This window comes from Ambystoma mexicanum, chromosome 6p, assembly GCF_040938575.1.
Source record: "Ambystoma mexicanum isolate Mex_15411 chromosome 6p, UKY_AmexF1_1, whole genome shotgun sequence".
NCBI lineage: Eukaryota > Metazoa > Chordata > Amphibia > Caudata > Ambystomatidae > Ambystoma > Ambystoma mexicanum.
In genome coordinates, this window is record NC_090935.1 from 1,365,293,711 (window position 1) to 1,365,313,446 (window position 19,736).

Here is a 19,736-nt window from a genome sequence, read left to right on the forward strand (position 1 = left end):
TCTGTGATGTCAATACGGACATTTCCAAGTGCCATGATTTCAGACCGCATTAGAGCGGTTCTGGGATGTGTAAGCTTTGGTGGCGGTAGCGCTGATACCATAGTGCAGGTCCTCAAGCCATGTGAAGAGTGGGACAGGAATCCAGACACAAGCCCTGTCCTGGAACACGAGGAACAGACTGATTACAAATGAGAACAGAAAATGCTTTCCCATACAGCAACTGAATGGGAGAACCAACAACTGTCCCACAAGCTGGATTCTGGCTACAGAGGAACAATGGGGCAGCTGCATGAGAGCAAAGCCCTGTTGGACCGCTGACTTACTGAGTGAAGAGGCGACCCAGATAAGAAATTACCCCAGTAACTGCCTGGACCACAAGGCAAAGATGGAGGCTGACAAAGGGGTGGGCTAGAGGCCTCTATGAAGACTTACAGGGGAAGTCTAAGCCCTTAAAGGGATAGCTCAGAGACAGACTGGCTCAGGGAAGCAGCAGGCTCAGGTAACCAATGGAAGCAGAGGGAGGCTTTATAGGCAGGAAGGGGGAGATCTATAAAAAGCCATATGAGTCAGTTGATAGTGAGAGGTGATTGGGTGAGGTTAGCAGCGGTTTAAGGGAGACCAGGATGCCAGATAGGAGGGTGCAGCAGGTTTAGTGGCACTTGGATAGAACTTTTGGCATGCTGGAAGAGTGTGAAGGTCATGTGATGGGGCTGAGGGGGTGGTATACATTTTGCAGTTTGCGTTTGAGTCCTTGAAACAGTGATTGAAGGTAGTTTAGGAAAGGGAGAAAGATGGAGGGTTGCGAATAGGTGTGTGAGAGAGAGAAGGTGTGAGACAGAAAGAGAGGGATTTGAGAGGTGGGAGGGTGAAGGAAGGCAGACGCCGGGTAATGTTGGGAGGAGTGCGATTTTGGAGAGAAATGCCTAGGATCAGGAGGGAGTTTGAGGGTGGAGACCAGAGAAGTGGAAGAGAGCAAGATTAACAGTAGATGGTGTGGAGGGAGGGAGGGAGAGAGGAAAAAAACCCAAAAAAACAGGTAAAGCGAGGCTTTTGTTTGAAGGTAAAGGGCTCCAGGACAAACAACAAAAGGCCACCTTTGAAGAGCCTGAGGGAGTTGGAGAGATGAGACCCCAGCATGTTAGATATTCATAGTTCCTGGATAGAACAGACAGTAGGGGTACACAGGCTCTAGTGAAGTGTCATGCAATTATGACATTTTGGAGTAGGGGTAATGGCCTGGGGAGGTGGAAGCCCACTCAATGCCTGAGGGAGAGGTCTACATGGAACCTACCTAGGCTGGGACCCCCAAAGTGCCTGTTCTTTTGTATATTTTTATTATAAAAACTGAAAGCTTATTGAAAATGCATTGAGGCTCGTTGAGCACCTTCTCTCATGTGTTTCACAAGAAATCAAGTTCCTTTCTCAGCTGTCCTAAAACAAACAAATGCACTGAAAAAGTGGTTCCAAATCTTTCCCTACAATTAACAATATTTCATCGGGTGCAAGTCAATAGGTAAATATGAAAACCTATAAACAATCAACCTTCTGTATGAGTTTAATATATAAGAAATAACATGTACATTATAACCTGGATCAAGCAGAGGTTCATGACAGATTAACCACATTATTGCCAGTGCCTGATGCATAGTTATTGCTTTCTTTGAGTACAAGCAAGAATGAAAGTTTCCATGTCAGACACATACTCTGATGCCCTGTCACCTTCCCCCATACTTGTTGGAGTTCCTGCTTGCAGGGATGGGACTGGAGCATTTTTAGTGCATTTGAAAATCCCTCAATTTGATTAGGCGCACAGGCACACATGCAGCCATGCCCCACCAGCCTTACCCCGCCAGTCCTTTTCTTTGGACGGGACTGACATCTGGTGTTGGGCTCCTTGCACTCTTTTTTGTCCCCCCCCCCCCTTTGTTTGATTGTTCCCTTTTACCCTCTTCTTCCGGCACCCAGAAGTGCTTAAGTTCCCTCACCTATACCAAGTAAAGTCACCTTTGAGGCCTCCACATGCTGCCAGAAACCAGTTTCTGCTGCAGATCACCATTTCTCTTTCAGCTTGGGCTCGTCACATCAGTGGGGCCCCTGTTTGTGCTGTGGCACTTGGTCGATGTCCACATTCTCTCATCATCTTCACTGTTGGGAAAACATCTTCCCCAGGCCTCATCCATGTCACTTTCATGATTCCCGGGAGGCGAAGAAGCGTCAATATTTAAGTGACCCCCCCGCCGCCTTTATGTCACGCTGGCTGCAGGATTCCTTCCCCCGAGTTCCAGCGGCCAGGGGAGTCCTGACATTCTCCAGTGAGGGGCTTATTCCGGGTGGAGACCAACAAGGCTAAACCCAAATGGGCTAAATTATCCATATCCCCAAAGGGGTTCCCATCAGACGGTAACTGCAGGACTGAGGTTCCCCACAAGGCACATAAGCACAAGCTTGTCAAATGCTCTCACAAGATGGCAGAAGTTGCGAAAAGTCATGAAATTATGGTCACCACAAGAGAAACGCCTATGACGAAGGAGGCTACTGGGCCCTCAGTCCTTTCTTCAACACCCATATTTTATCATGATTTTGACCCCTTTGCTCTGTGTGTTCAATGGTTGGCCCCCAACAAAGATGTTGTTCCATTCAATGCTGATATTTCTGCTCTTCCTCCCCTATGGTGTATTCGGACCCTTGTTTATCAGCGAGAAGGGGACCGGGTAGGGCGTTTCACCGGCTGGTCACTCTGGTATCGCTCAGTCTAGTCACAGCAGCATCCATAAGTGGGAATGTTTTTTGAAAAAGTACATTCTCTGGCAGATCTTGCTGTCTCTCCTAGTAGGCTTGATGGCTCCTTCTTGCACATCTACCAACACGCTTGTGACTAGTATTGCTTCTACGTCTTCTTGGGACCCTCCCTGACTCGACATCCATTCCATGATCTACAAGGCCAGCCACATTTGGTCCTGGCCTCAGAGCTTCCTCCTCTTCTGCAGCAACCCCTTTGCTACTTACATCACCTCAGGTGTGTCCACGCACTTAGACTTGGCACCCTTCTGAGCATGCAGATTTAGCAGACGCAGGTAATGAAAAGCAGGAGGTATTGCCTTCATCTGCAAGTGTTGTTCATGCGTGGGTGATGGGATTTCTGGAATTATTTGCCATTCCAGTGCCAGAGAATCCCCTGGCTGAGATAGGAGTTCTGGCAGAGGTCTTGTCTTCAAGGTCAGGAAATAGTCAGGCATTCCTTTGCAAACGGACATCATGGCGGAAGCTTTCATGATTTGTCTAAAACCTCATTCTGGCGCAATGATGAACAGGAGAATTGATATGAGATATCAGCCTCTGCCCTCATAGTTCTGATGAATGGACGGCCACCTTCATCCTTCATCTTTGGTGGTGGCGACAGTTACCTTCCAGTCAAGTTCTTGATCTACTTGGAAAGGAGGATATGATCCTGGGCAACCAAGGTTGTAAAACATACCAAAATTCGGCCTTGCACCTCCGTCAGGCCAAATGTTCCGCTGCCAACCAGAGATTGTCGTAATAACCTGCCAATTTTGACATGTTTCTGCTAATAGATGAGCGAAAAGCCTTTCACAGTGACTTACATAGCCAACACAGGTGGTTCAGGATCTTTTACAGTCTGCAGCCGACCACATAGCTACGCCAAAGGGATGGGCCATGGAGGTTGAGATGAGGAGGCAGGCCTATTTTCAGGCCACAGAGTAAATCTCAGATGTCCGCGCCAAGATCATGGACCACCCTTTTGTGGCCACACACCTCATTCACTCTTTGACTGACGAGGAGCTTCAGAAAAAGAAAAACCAGCACTGAAGTGGCTACGTCACTAGACTTTGTGGCTAAACCAGCTTCAAAGTCATTTTCCTCCCCCCAAAGATGTTTGGAGGGCAGGTCTTAGTCCTTCGGGGCTTCAATAATCTTTAGGGTGGTGGGCAAGGCAAACCGGCCCCCACCCCTCTCAGCAGAGGACAAAACAGCAATGCACTGCTCCTAGGGGCTTCTTCCAAGGGCTGTCTCCCTCCCTCTCTTGATCCAAAGCCCAAGCAATGACAGGCTTTTTCACCCTCAATCAGCTTTGGTGGGAGGGAGGATTTCATTCAAATTGGAATAATGGAGTGCAGTCTTCTCTGACCCTTTGGTCCTGCCCTTTGCCAGGCTGAGGTCCCCCACGCTCATCCTCAGTTGATTCAGCTGAGAACTCTTTCTTTAGCTTCCCAGTTTCAGGAGCTGTGGCCATCCAGGCAGTGGAGGAGGTTCCACCCTTCCAGAGGGGGCACAAGATATTTTTTCAGGTTCTACATGGTGGCGATAAACAACCAGGCAGGTCTGCAGACATATTAACCTATCTTCCATCAACACCTTCCTACACCTGTAACGGTTCAGCGTGATCACTCGTGTCAGTCAGGGAGATTGGGTCTATACACTAGACCTTAAAGAAGTATATTTTCATGTGCCCATTAGGGAGCTGCATCAGTGCTTTCTGCATTTTCCCCCAGGGAAGCCGCAATGCCAATACAGACTGCTTCCTTTTGAGCTCAATTTCATCCCCATGTAGATACAAAAAAGATGTTCGTCTTCAGTAGTGGCAGCCTTCCTCAAACAGGGGAGCATTCACATTTATCGCTACCTCTACTGGCTAGTCCTGGCCCACAGCTCATTGGAAGTGGAGTCGTAATTTCCAGTTCTTCCTGACCTGCTAGTCTTCCTTGTTATGCTGGTGAATCCAGAGAAGTCATAATTGGTGCCTGCTGAAAGGCTGACCTTAATTGGCTTTGTTAGGGAAACACACTTACTTGGCCAAGGTTTTTCTTAGAAGAGAGAGTTGTACTTTTTTTAGGACCAGCTCAGTGACTTTGGCCTGGTGGTTTCAGAGGCTCCTGGCTTCTTGTGTTCTGTTTCTGCCTCTCACCAGGCTCAAGATGAGGAGGATCCAGCTCTGCAGCTGTAGCATCAGTCTTGTCTCAAGCCTCTCTGCCACAGACAGCGTTGTTGCAGATCCCACCTTTTCTGGCTTCAGATCTGAGGTGGTGGAGGTGGAGTGATAATTCCAACCACTTGATAGGAGTGGGGCTTGTGGACCCTCTTTCCTCCTGGAAAGTCCCTATAGACTTTAACGCCTTTGGGTTGGAGGGCGACCCTGAGTGACTTGCAGTTGCACAACCAGTGCAAGAGAGCAGAGGTGCCTTCATATCAATATGCTCTAGCTCTAGGTGATCTTCAGTGCCCTAAAGGCCTTCTGCCCGATCCTGAGAGGTTCCTGCTTTCGAGAACTTAAATAAAATGCTACTGTGATGTTATACATGAATAAGTAGGATGTGACCAGGTCCCCTCCGCTTGTAGCTCTAGCAGTAGAGCTGTGAGAGTGGGCTATCGAGCAGGATATGCGGTTCTATGTCATTTCATCGATGGATTTTTTTTTAAATGGGCTTTTAACACACATTTTTCAATGAAAAAACTCATTGATAAATCTCATTGATTTTTTTATTTTTGTATTTTTTGTTTTTTGTTTTGGGAGCGTTCCCCTCCAAGCCCCGATCCCCTATTGTTTTGTCTCTATTACCATCCACCCCACCCCTTATATGCACTTTCCCACCCCCCCCATATTTTTTCCAGAGTTTCTTCATTGAAACATTTACGTTAAAAAAAAAATAGGAAAAAAACTGTCGATGAATGGACGTTGTACTGGATATACATGTGCAGGCCGTCGATTTGCCTGGGACAGACGATGAGGAATCTGGTGTCCTCATTACACAGGAGTTTAGAGTCAAGAAGTGGGAACAGGATCTGCCTGCAATGTGTTTGCTTCCACCTTCAATATTAATTGCATCTCAGTTGGGCAGGCAGAGGGATTCCTTGGGAGGGCCTGACCATACATGCATTTCCCCCTTCCCCTCATTCAGATAGTGCTTGAAATTCATGTAAACTATTTCTTGTTCTGTGATTCTAGTGGTGCCCCTGTGTCCAGCCACGTTTTGGTTTTCGGACCTCAAGAGAATGGCGTCCTGGTGTTACGAAGCCCGTTGGCCTCATTATGTAGGAGGGGCCGGTTTGGGGTGCGGGCCAGACACGGGAAGTGATGGAGCTCAGGGGAAGTTAAGTCAGTATTAAGTAATAAAGCATTGAGACAAGATGCATGGCCTCCGTCCCTCGTTGTTTGTCAGTCCCGACCCGTAACACGGGGCGGCGGGCTACGCCAACAATTGCACTGGTGACGAGGATGTCCTCATGCGTGCGCTCCAACTGCACGCTAGTGTAGTGCTCCACACCACACCACGCCGCGGCAGGACGGTGTCACCCAGCACAGAGAAGCACAGCCCAACGAGCAAGGCAGCCACTGTATCCACGCTCCCCGGATGAGGGAGCTCGGAGCGTTGGCCTCGTCCCTAATCCCCCCACACACAATCACTGTCTACAGCGGTCACCGTGGTGAGGCCGTTCGCACACAGCATGCCCATGGGGCCAGGGTCACATTGTGACACCGGACACCCTGCATCATGGGGGTGAGTGTTTGCGCCATCCCACATGGGTAGCAAGAAGGCAAAGGGCCATAGATGTGATGCCAGTCAGGCGACCATACTGAAACTCTGGAGGAGGCGGCATCCCAGGACGAAGATCCTGCCTACCAACAGCCTCACTATCTGCATGTGAATCCTCAGACCCACAGAAGGGGGAGTATCCATCTGATTCCAGGGATCCCACAGAGGCACACAACCAGGAGGCTACACAACCATGTCGTCAGACGACATACCGGCCACAGTAGCAGCACGCCTATCAGAGACATTCCACATTGCCCAGGGAGATACCATTCTGTGGCAAGTGCCAATAGCCCTTGAGCCCACCAACTCAAGCATCCTTGGCCCAAGGTGGGTACGATGGATAAAAGACTTCAAAGTATACATAGGAGCCATGGGACATATTGATGACGAAAGAAAGAAGAACTTGCTGAGTTTGTATGAGCTGATAGATGAAGTGACCTTCCAAGAAATCCAGGAGGCATTAACCACATATTTTGCACCATACACAAATGTCGATTACAAATGACATGTCTTCCACACAACCACCCAGGAACCAGGGGACACACTCGACAATATTGTCATGAGGCTACAGATTTGCATGAAACACTGTGCTTCTGTGCTTTTCACTGCTACTCTAACAATGAGACACTCAGATCCCAAGTAATATCAGGGTGCGCCTCACTGGAATGTCAGAAAAAACTGTTACAAAAACAAAGATCACTGGACTAAATTCTGGCTATGGCCAGATCAGACTCTATCGCCCTGCAAGTCCAGAATATGGGGAAAATCAAAATCGCATCCTCAACAAAAGACAAAGAGTCCGTTAAGAAACTGTCACCCACGCAGGGGGATAGCACAAGAAGATCCAACATGACCTGTTACCGCTGCGGATCCGAATATGAGCAGACAACATGCGAAGTACCATAAGGAAGAGCGCAGAAATACCTGCGAGCTCGGAACGCACAAACCAACCGAAGGGGACCCTGAGAAATACTAAGAGTGAAAGCCTCACAGATCCCCAGAAAGGAGAATGTCACACCGCCCAAGACGAAACCTGAGATCTGTGCAAGTAGACTCGCAATCCAAAAGTGACTCGTCCGGCTCGTCCACTGACCACCGCAAAAAAGAGATTACTTGTGGGCCCTGCACAACACCACAGCCAAAGAACACATCCCGATACTTGCACTTAAAATCCTCAATACACCAACAGAGTTCATCATCAACACAGGTGCAACTGTCAATGTCATGAGCGAAGAGACATACAACCAACTCCCGCAAACCCTAAAACTGAACCAAAGCCTTTGATGAGGGATATCTATCCGTACGGCTCTGACACCCCACTCCCATGCAAATGGTGATTTACCACTGTGTGTGCACACAAATCTCACACAGCGAAGATTCAACTGCATGTTCTGTCCACGACAGCAAACAGTGAATGCATATTTACTTGCAGAACGGCACTGTACATGGGCCTAGTCCACATCCTTTATCGCATAATGGCACACAAATACCTGGCCCTAGACATGACATGGTCAAAATGTTCCAGAACCTGTTCAAAGGCCTGGGTCAACAAAAAACTGCAAAGTCAAACTCCACATCGACCCCTCCTTTAAACCAGTTGCTCAACACTACAGGGGCATCCCTACCAACATTCAGAAACAGGTCAAAGAGGAACTCTGCCATCTACTGCACCTTACAATGTTGAGCGAGCCAGTGGCCCCACACCATGGGTCTCCCGATAGTCCCGGTGCACAAGAAGTCCACAGAGGGATTCATCCGCTTGTGCGGGGACATGTGTAGGCCAAATGAAGCCAACCAGAGAGAAAGGCACCAGGCCCCCAGGATCACTGACATGATCCACCTCCTCAATAGTGCCACAGTCTTCTCTAAGCTCGACCTTAATAATGGCTACCAGCAACTGGAATTGACACTGGAGTCCTGCTACATTACGACCTTTGTTACCCACATGGGGCTATTCTGGTACAAAAGACTTAATTTTGGGATATTATCGGCGGCAGAAATCTTCCAGGATGAAATACACCAGGTCATAAAACCCATACCTAATTGCCTAAATTACAGCAATGATATTCTTGTCTTCGGCAAATCTTTGAGTGAGCATGACGATACCTTATATATCGTCATTGACATAGACATTGCACAAAGACAAATGTGAATTCTGGAAGCACACCTTAAAATTCTCCGGACACATCTTTTCAGAACAATGGATGAGACCTGACTCTGAAAAAGTGGCAACGCTGACTGAAACATCCAGCCCACCATGTATCTGATCTCAGATCATTCCTCGGTCTGGCTAGCTATTGTGCCAGATATCTAGAAAACTACGCCACCATCAGTGCACCCCTTTGTGAACCCACCAAAGTAAGACAGGCATTCATCTGTTCACCAGAGTTCCAGACCAGCTTCTAAGTCCTCCGCTAGAAAATTGCAGCAGCTGCCGACATGACGTATTTCCGTCCCGCAAATGACACTGATGTGATGGTGGACTCTCCAAATTCATTCTTCCCTCTTTTTCCACCTCCTCCACTTGCTATGCTCTTCCCCCAATATTCTATCTCTTCCCACAGTCTCCAGATGCTTCACCAGCTACTTTTTGGGTCTCACAAACGCTATTTAAAATGTCTTCTCTCCTTCTAGTCTCACAAATGCTTTCCATTCTTCCGCATGATTTTAAAAACTCTCCTAGTTCTTTCTCCCTGCCTGTTTGCACCAACTCTTTTCCTCTCATCCACTGTTCTCCATTCTCTTCCCCAACCGCCTCATATATTCAGGAATATCTTCTCACCTTTCCTCTCCAACTCCAATCCTTACTCCAAGCTTCTTTCGCAGTCTTCTCTCTTCAAGCAGCATCCACCTTAACTCTCCAGACTCCACCATAGACTAGCTGGGAGTCTGCATGTATAGGCTGGTGACCAGTCCCCCTGGGCTTGACTATAGCAAATAATCTGCACTGGTATGTTTCATTTTGTGTTGCCCTGGGATTGGCTGGGCTCTCTGGGACCTGGGATTGAAAGGCTCTCAGGGGCTAGTCTAAGCCTTTAAAAGGCCCTGTGGCCATTTTGCATTTCTTCCTGACTTTGGTGGGAGGGTTGAGGGCTTTGTAAGGAAGTTGCAGTTCTCCGACTTCTCTGTGTATCTTGCTCATTGGGACCAACTTGGAGCCCCTGGCAGTACCATCCCACCGTGGTAAATGTTTGAGAGCTGAGGGTGTGTGGGCTTCACTGGCATTGAGGGATCTGCATGTCCAGTGGGGTTCTCAAACCAAGAGAGGCTCATGGGCCTCTAATGCAGACCTGCCAGCAAACTTGGGAGGGGGGCAGTTTTTGCCTTAGGCAGAGTGTCTTTATATCCTTTTGGGTCTGTCCTCCTTTGTGGATGGGTCTATAGGACTGCAGCATTTGATTGTCCTCTGCGCTGTCACAGGTATCAAGGGAAGACACGCAGGAAATTATCTTCATACCAATCCCTTGGAGCACCTTCCTTGATACCACCTGTATCAGTCGGGGGACTTTCAGAGGAATGATTGTCTCAGAACATTACCTCATATCATTCACTCAAAATTCCATTCACCTAAACATACAAGACATCATGGCAGTTACTGCAAGATGCGTTGCTAGGCCTCTGATGGATACTGCATGTGTATCGTGCTGTCAAAACATTGCGCACTTAGTGATTTTCTGTCCATTGTACAAGGAATTGCGTAAACTGTTTCTTCATGATTTTATTAAGGATCAGGGTCTCATCCTATGGAAACCTGCTTTTTTATTGGTATCGTCAGTTAACGACGCAACCATTGCCTTTAAACTTGCATCTTTTCTGCACTCAGCCTTGAAAATAAGATCTATGTCTATTAGACTGCACCATGATACTGATTGGTTGTGATGTTATCTTATTAGAAATGTTTGTGGTGGCCTTTTATCTGCTCTTAAATTTACATGTGATTGTATGGCAAATGAGTATTATGATTGTATATTTGTATGTTTTATGGATATCATTTTGTATCCAAAATAAACAATTACAGCACCATCATGCAGTAAACATTCTACTAGTACAGGGATCTGCAACATTTGACTCTCCAGATGTTGTTGACTACGACTCCCATGATCTCTCACCATCGACTATGCTGGCTAGGGCTTATACGAGTTGTACTCCAAAACATCTAGCGAGCCAAAGGTTACAGACCTCTGTCCTAGTATTTCTCTGCCACTGCAATCAAGATACAACAATACAGAGTTGTCAGTCCTTACTGTTTTATTTAGTTCTGTAATATGAAAACCTTTTGGCTTTAGTCCTACTAAAGTGAATATTTCAGGAAAGGCAGGGTAACTGTTCTATAGATGATCATTTGTCTCATTTTTGAATTTTGGATATGGCTGCAGGATTCTTGAAAGGTCACTAATCCTTTTCAATTTTCCAATAATAGCACTTTTTATTGGGAAACTACATCAGATGAGGCTAGCTAGTTAAATGGTAATTTTCTATATCACCCTTGTGTAAAATGCAGAAAGCAACCTCTGTAAAACAAGGTATAGTGGAAAACAGTTTGGATTTCTTTATCTTTATTATCCACAACTTGTGCAAAACAAGTCAATGTAATGATTATCTGCAGAAGAAAAACAGTAAATGTGTACATAAGAACAGATTCTTGACGGGTCTTCTGTCTTGGTAATTATATGTGGACTTGTTTTCTGTGTGCAGATACACACCGTGCTCTGCAAGCTGTAGAGCGCCTGCAGGCCAAAGTCCGGGAACGAGGTGATGTGACAAATGAGGAGAAACTGAGCTTGCTTAAGTCAGTGCTGCAGAGTCCCCTCTTCAGCCAGATCCTGAACTTTCAAACTTCTTTTCAACAGCTAAGAGAACAGGTAGGATGTCAAAATTAAATTTAATAGTAATTCAATGTTTAAATTGTAAATGAGAGATGGTGTTTCTTCCACTGGGAGGGACCTTCATTGGGTTGGTTGAACGTCTATCTAATCCATAATCTAAAGATGGGAGCAAGCTATAACCATCTAATAATGATAACTCAATCCTAGTGGAGACTATCAAAATAAAAGAACCTATACTAATAAACCTATTGCCAATCCTTGTCGGGAAAGTTGAGCAGTTGGCTTCCCTTCCCCACGTTTTCAGCATGGGACAAGGCAGTAAGTTGAGCTTCACACACACTCTGACTTCTTGGTTATGAGGAAACAGTTCAAAGCACACGTATCGGGCCTTCTTTCAAAGTCTCTCTCCCAATGACAGTCTCTTATTGCAGAGGAAACAAAATGGGGTGAGGCGCACACTCCAAGTCCTGGCCAATATACTACCTGAAAAAAAGAAAAAGAATAACTGGGTTAAATCCCACCTGAAAAGCCAGGCAACACAACCTCCCTGAAGAATGTTGGGACACGAACGCGCTAGGAGGAGGACAACAGCAGTACAAATGCAGCAGAAGGGATCCAACCCTGTGAACATTGTGAATTGTACACTTTTGGGATTTAACCCAGTTATTTTTTCTTTCTTCAGGTAGTATATTGTCCAGGAACTTGTGTGCGCGCCTCACCCCCCTTCTGTTTTTACATGTAATTTGTGGCGATCCGGACTCAGCACCAGGGATATTTTTCCCTATAGTGGAGAACCATAGTTATGGTTTACTCCCTCTCCCCCTGCAAAGGGTAAGATGTGGGCTCCTGGAAGGGAGTCTTTCCATGGTCACCTGAACTGAACAAATGTTTTCACTACAGCTCCCATAATCCTTAGAGACTGCAGTAGCAATTTAATTGGATTCACCTGAAAAGCAAGGCAACACAGCCTCCCTGAAGAGTGTTGGGACACGAAAGGCACTGGGAGGACAAGAACAGCAGTACAAATGCAGCAGAATGGATACAACCCTGTGAACATTGTGAATTGGTCACCCTTGGGATTTACCTAGTTATTTTTTTTCTTTCTTCAGGTAGTATATTGGCCAGGAACTGGAGTGCGCGCCTCACCCCCTTCTGTTCTTATTGCAGAGGGCCTGACGTAACAAACAAACACTAAAGTTCCTTTGTTAGCAGGTTTTTCACATTCACAAGTTCGCAACTGGTCTCCCTTGTTCGGGCTTAGACCACAGATCTCCCTCATTCGGGCTTAGACCCCTTTAGCACAATGTTCACAATTGGTCTTCCTCGTTTGGGATCCGACCACGGATTCCCCTCGTTCAGTCTGAGACTTCTTTTGTACAATGTTCACAATTGGTCTCCCATCGTTCGGGCTTGGACACATTTTTATCAAAAACCAAAGACTTTCGATTGTGAGATGGGTTTTGTTTAAACCGTCACAGGACCTTTTCTATTCACTCCATTCACTTGTAATTATTAACATTCTAATAGTTAGCTTGTTGATTTGGTCATTGAAAGATAAATCTGGATTCCAAGATGGCGGCAGAGCCGGGTAGACGTGCATGAGCGAAGCTCCGTCCCCCAGCTCGGGCCGCATTATAAAGAAATACATTAAAGCTGACATTTGGCCCCCCGTCGGAGCTAGTCTCCACAGAAGACACACAGAGGAGAAGAAAATCGGAAGAACCATACACCGCTATAATGGGGAGGGACCAGTGAGCCGGAACATAAGGGAGAATGCAGGAGAGGCCCTCCTTGGACCTACCAAGCAAGCGGGGAGAGAGACAGAGGCTCCCGGCCGAGATACGCGGCACAAGTAGCTGACCCGACTCACCCCTCCTCAGCGGGACCCGCCGTCCCACTCCAGAAGCTGAGTCGCAGAGCTATGGCGACCATCTCCAGGGGCCAGACAAGCGACCCGGCCTGGGCAGAAACTCAGCACCCGACGAGGGGAAAAGAAGAGGCGCAGTACAGCACCCCCCGCGGGACCAGGCGACTCGACTTGGAAGCAGAGCAGTGAAGCCCCCAGTGACCATCGCTAGCGACCCAGGCAAGCGGCCTGGCTAGAACGGAGAAACACCACCTGACACGGGGAAGCAAGCGAGAGGACCGCCCCCACAGAGCATCCATAACGAACCCCCAGCAGCCTACCCCTGACCTGCAGCAAGAGAGGGAAGGAACCCACGGACCTGCCGCCGGGGCAACACCAGCGGGGGCCCCTCTCCTCCGAACGGCATCCGGCGGGAATTCCACCGGACAAGAACAGACGTGCAGTCAAGCAGAGACAAGAGACAGCGCCGGCAACGCCTCAGCGGAAGGCCGTGAGAACGCCGCATAAGAAGAAAGAAGATCAACGGCCGGTAAGCCCATTGGGATGGCAGGAGAACAGGCCACAGAAATTACACGCAATCCACCCCTCTCCCCCTCAGCAGCAACTACAACAATAGGAGGGGACTGACCCCCCGAGGGCACAGGCAATAAGAAAGATCCTCCCCAAAGGGGGGGATCCAGGCAATCTCCCAAATCACAAGCCCTTCAGAGAGGAGATGGGCACAGGAACGGAGGACACCCATCCTAATGAGAAACTTGCTCGAGGGGGAACACAAGGTATAAACAGCACCCACTGGCCTAACCCCAGAGGCATATCACAGCCAACACCAAGAAGGAAAGCCGGCCGAAGCGAACAGACGGAAAGACACTCATCACAAACACAGCCAGGCCGACCCCGTGGAACACAACGTGAGGCGGTCAGCGCACACTAGGTCCACTGCAAGAAATAATAGATACAGGACACCAGCCCTGCAAAAGTGACCAATTCAGCAGAGAAGGCACCCCAAAAGGACAGAATGGGGCGACTCACATCCCATACAAAGTAAGGATAAACAATACCGGAGGGGCAAGAACCCCAATAAAGTGAACACAACTGGGAGAACACCAAACGCTGAGGCCACCACGGGAGAAGACTCACACACATGTCAAGATCTAGAAATCGTCAGGTCCAACAGGCGACACAGCCAGTCAACTTTAAGCTTGGGGGGTGTGGCTAGGCAGCCATGGAATAGGCTGTGATCTCCGTGATCCGGCAAATTAATCCGACGAAGAAATGTATATTTCTTTCACCTAAATGCAACTTCAAACATAGGAGAAGGCGTGTGAAGGCACTGAGCAGAACGTGAGCAGGCTGACGGCGCGCCCAGAGCCCTGGAATGGGCGAATCGATACATTGTTTCCTGAAGCCAGCCGTGAGATGAACATTAAGATGGCGGCGGCCAAGAACAAAGGGATCCCAAGGGGCGCATCCCAGTAATGGATTAGCTGCCCCAGCCGATGGCTACAGTTGCGGACTACACTAACAAGACACAGAAGAACAGGCTGTATGGTTCGGGCGGCTGCGGGAACGAGGGGCCTTTGCGGGTGCACCTGGGGCTCCGGTCTCTACGGGGGCGCACCGAGCGTGTGTGTCTGCTGGGATCCGCCTGCGCAGTAAGAAGGGACCGCAACGTACAGATAACGACGTGCCCGTTGGCACGGAACATGTAGAAGCGGTACTGGAAGATTGTGTGGGCGTCGGGCGGTGCTGGAGGCAAGAGGAGCAGCTGGGTCCTGCAGCACGAAGAGCCGCTACAGCAGCGAATATACACTGTGACCCGCGGAGCAGGTCGGAAACGTTCGTGGCGCGGGTCGCCTGCCACGAACAACTGTGCTGTTATGCTCCGCAGAGCCGACTTGCACACGGAGGGCTGCCGCCGCAGGAAAAGATAAGGAACAGGCCCGCGATCACTCACTGACATATGTGCATGTCGCAGGAGGCGCAGGGCGCATAACAGGAGACTGTGATCGAGGACAGTCCTAGGTGGATTTAATTGAACAATTATAGGAGAACGAACTGGCAGGCTGCAAACGACCTATGCAATAGAGCACTATTGTACCCTTCGATGTCGCACAGGGTGGTTACAGAGGATGAACCAATGGCCAATTGATGAGCGTGCTTAACATAACTTCAGAGGTGCACCCAAACTCTGCCTGCATTATATGTGCCCAGACAACCTAACCACAAAAGGAGGGGTCAGCGGAAACGTGTGCCAACAAGAATTGCATATGTAGAATAAACGTGGGAGGATACAATCCACCTGGAAGCTAATGTACGTGCCATAGCACAAGCAAGTTGGAAGATTGCAACACCAACGAATTAAGAAACTGGAATGCTCACAACAACAGCGCATAGTCCGATCCAGACACGTAAGAAGGGTGGTGCTATGTCGGCGAAATGGCTAAGAGCCAAGACCAAACAACCTACAATGGAGGTCTTTGCAAAAGCGCAGAGGACCCCTACAACATTGACGAAAAGCACGGTCGTGACTCCCGCGGAGGAAGCCCCAGAAGGAGACGAGCATCAGATCCTGGCAGCCATAACGGAGATGAGCACCAAATGGGGCACGGCAATGGTGGACCTGCGGACAGCCCTAGAGAACAAAATTGATGCCGAAGGAACTGAACTTACCCTGCTACGACAAGACGTTAGGGCGCTGGCAGAGAGAACGAGTGGTTTGGAAAGCGCAGTAAAGACCAATACAGATGTCGGCGCAAATAACGCAAAAGAGGTCCACGTGCTAAAACAGCAGGTTGCTAATCTCGGAAATCGTGTGGAAGAAGCGGAAGGAAGGGCGAGAAGAAATAACATATGGGTGGTCGGCCTGCCGGAGGGGGAGGAAGGCCAGGACCCCACGAACTATGTTGAGAACATGATCCTCCAGGAGATAGGAGCAGACAAGCTCTCACAGGGGTTCACGGTGGAGCGAGCGCATCACGCCCTGATGAGGAAACCACGACCGGGGGCCCCGCCGAGACCGATAATTGCGAGGATCTTGAACTATAAAGACAGAGAGAAGATCCTGGAATATTTCCGTAAGGGCGGGACAATAGACAAAGCATCCGCCAACATCACGGCATACCCGGACTACACGATGCTGGTGCAGAGGCAGAGGTATAGCTACGTGGCCGTCAAGAGGAGGCTGCGTGCGGGTGGCATTAAGTATATACTCCTGTACCCGGCGAAGCTGAAGGTGCTGCATAAGAGCAGAGAGCTTTTCTTTGACACACCGGAGCAGGTGGGGTCATGGCTGGACCTGCAGGGTTGCCCAGAACAAGAGGCAGATTGAGATCGTCAGGAGAATGACAACTGAGGTGCCGGTGTCATGGACATTGAGGGGGTAAGTGGGAGGGTGGCCCTGTTATGGGGGGAAAAGTGAGACTGGATGGACATTGTGTAGCCTTCGGGCCTTGTGCTCCACACGGACTGGAATATAGTGGATAAAATGCATGTAGGAGCTGCATAGTGTTAACATTAAGCGTAATAAAATTGAAAATGGGAGCAACGGGACGGAAGCATCCCACCCCTGAGAACTAGTTGTTGAGTTGCCACTAGGGCGACTTTACCCTACTGAGCCCTGAGCACAGGCTTGTGCGTGACAGGGCTAGATGTGGGGGTGCCTGAGATCCAGGGATGGAGCTGGGCAACAGTTGGGGAGGGTGTTGTTGGGCAAGGGTTGGGAGGGGGGAGGGAAGGGGGGAGTTTGGTGTGTATGTAGTTGTTGGGAGTTTGAGTTTGAACATGAGCCTACATAGAAGAGCCGGACGGCTGAATCTGTATTGCGCGGGCGGGAGGGATCGGCTGGAGGTAAGGAGGGGGATCTTTAATGAGCCATGGGTGATCTTAAAATAATCACGTGGAATGTCAGGGGACTTAATAGTTATTTGAAAAGGAATAAGGTCATGCTGTATCTGCGAAGGCATAAAATAGATATTGCACTACTGCAGGAGACGCATCTGACACGGGAAAAGATGGAGTTGGTTGTAAAGAAATGGAAAGGGATTGTGGTGGGCTAGCCATACTCTGCTTATGCTAGAGGAGTACTTACCTGGGTGGCGCTGCACGTCCCGTTCCAACTATTACAGGAAGTGGCGGAGACGGATGGGAGGATGGTCATATTGAGGGGGCTGGTGGAGAATAAGGAGATAAGTATTGTAAATACATATGCCCCCAACCAAAACACGGCAGCATATTTTAGAACTCTGTGCACCAACCTTAGTGTGTGTGTGTGTGTGTGGGTAGTTGAGTGATCTGGGGCGGGGACTTTAACTGTGTAATGAACCCCAAGGTAGATAGATCGGATGGCAAGATTGATAGACCCGCCCCAGCGGCTAAAGCATTGCGGACACTGTTAGAAGACTTTGGCCTGGCAGATGTGTGGAAAACAAAATTCCCCCAAGAAAGGCAATATTCGCACTACTCTGCCCCGCAGCAGCTACATACAAGGCTGGACTATGTCTTTGCCACGTCGGATGTAATTACAGAGATTACTCAGATAGAATATAAGGCGAGGGTCCTCTCGGATCACTCGCCACTGGTTCTCGGGTGGCAATACTGCCCCCCGAGAGCACGGATTCCGACATGGCGCCTCCGAGCAGAGGCGCTCAAAGACCCAGTTTTTAGAGAGGACATAAGGGAAGAGATCACCAACTACTTTGAGGTGAATACGGGTAGCGTTGACTCGGCAAGTACGTTATGGGAAGCCTTCAAGGTAGTGATGTGGGGGGTTGCCATAGCAAAATCAAAGGGCCTGCAAGGCGGGGTCCTGGCTGACCTACAAAGAACAGAAGGGGAACTGGAAAGAGCATTAAAGGGTGGAAGCGTAGACATGGAGCCGGCACTTAGCTGCAGCAGAAATGTGCGGAACACTGGGAAAGGCTCTGCAACCTCAACTACAAAAATAGAGAGACAGCATGCGGGAGGGTATAAAACAGGACGGCTCCTAGCATGGCTATACAAGAGCGAAACTCCCAGACCCCCCGATCGGAACGATAACGAGGGAAGATGGTGGGGTAGCGGACACCCAAGAAGGAGTTAACAAGGAGTTTGCGGATTATTATAAGGTGCTATATGGGGATGAGGAGGGCTGCAGCCCTGAGGAGATAACGGAAACACTAGAAGATATAGGACTGCCTAAGATAAGTGGAGAGTAGAGGTAGGAGCTAGATGCACCAATCACTCTGGAGGAGTTAGAAGAAGTGGTGAGGCAGTTGCCTACCAGTAAGACCCCGGGGGCGGATGGGTTCCCGAGTGAATTTTATAAAGTATATAGAGCGGAAGTGCTCCCCCCAATGTTAGAAATGCTTAATGAAGCATTTGAGGTGGGACGGTTGCTGGAAGCGATCATAATACCGCTTCCCAAACCTAACAAACCACGGCATAGCTGTGGCTCTTACAGACCTTTGTCGATGCTGAACCAGGACAGCAAAATATTGACGGATGTCCTGGCAAACAGATTGCAAAGAATAATTAGCAAATTAATACACCCTGACCAGACAGGCTATGTCCCGAATAGGAACATAACTCATAATCACAGGCGACTCCAACGGGTGGTCGAATGGGGTAGTAAGACTGAAGGCGAAATGGCGATTGTGTCTTTAGACGCGGTAAAAGCCTTTGACTCGGTCAAGTTGTTGTGGCTGCTGGCGGCCCTGCAGGGGTATGGGATAGGGCCTGGTTACATTAGGTGGGCGAAGATGCTATGTAGTGAGCCGCTAGCCAGAGTTCGAACGGGATCAGTGATATCCGAAAGGTGGCAACTTAGTAGAGGCACCAGGCAGGGGTGCCCTTGGTCCCCGATGCTTTACATTCTAGCCCTGGAGCCCCTAGCAATATACCTCAGGCAACAATATGATACGATATGTATTGAGATAGGGGGGGAATGACACCTGATATCCTTATATGCGGATGATTTGTTACTATACTTGAAGTACCCAGATGAAAATCTCCAGTACATCCTGGAGGTGATGGAGGGGTATGCGGGGCTGTCGGGGATAGCGGTGAATCCTCAAAAATCTAGCATTTTTCTGCTGGGCAGCTATAAGGGAACCCCTGTGGGACGGTTACCGGTACTACAAATACCATGGGCGGTTAGCTCTTTCCGATACCTTGGGATAGACGTGTACCACACGGTAGAAGAGGAACATAGGCACACCACTGAGGTATCTTTTGTGAAAATCGAGAAATGTATGAATTTCTGGGTGAAGTTGGCCCAGCAATGATGGGACGAGGTGCAATGCTGAAGATGGTGGTCCTACCTAGGCTGCTGCATTACTTTAGTGATATTCCATACATGATACCCAAGAAGTTTTTGGCTAAACTGAACAGTATGTGTAGGCACTTCCTGTGGCAAGGTACCCGGAACAGAGTGGCGCTATGGAAGCTGCAGAACTTTTATGAAAAAGAGGGGATCAAACTGCCTAATTTCGAGGTTTATTATGTGGCGAGCCAGCT

The 19,736-nt window shown here is 48.8% G+C and overlaps 1 protein-coding gene across 17 annotated transcripts in view; it reads left to right on the forward strand.

Annotated features, from left to right (window-relative positions):
• The window catches only part of MPDZ (multiple PDZ domain crumbs cell polarity complex component), a 1,735,289-nt gene that overhangs the window by 156,835 nt on the left and 1,558,718 nt on the right, over positions 1-19,736 (forward strand). For all 17 annotated transcript variants that reach the window (XM_069626067.1, XM_069626068.1, XM_069626072.1 and 14 more), the window contains exon 3: positions 11,247-11,413. In XM_069626067.1, the coding sequence (XP_069482168.1) occupies positions 11,247-11,413 (167 nt within the window). The remainder of the gene's footprint in view (positions 1-11,246; positions 11,414-19,736) is intronic.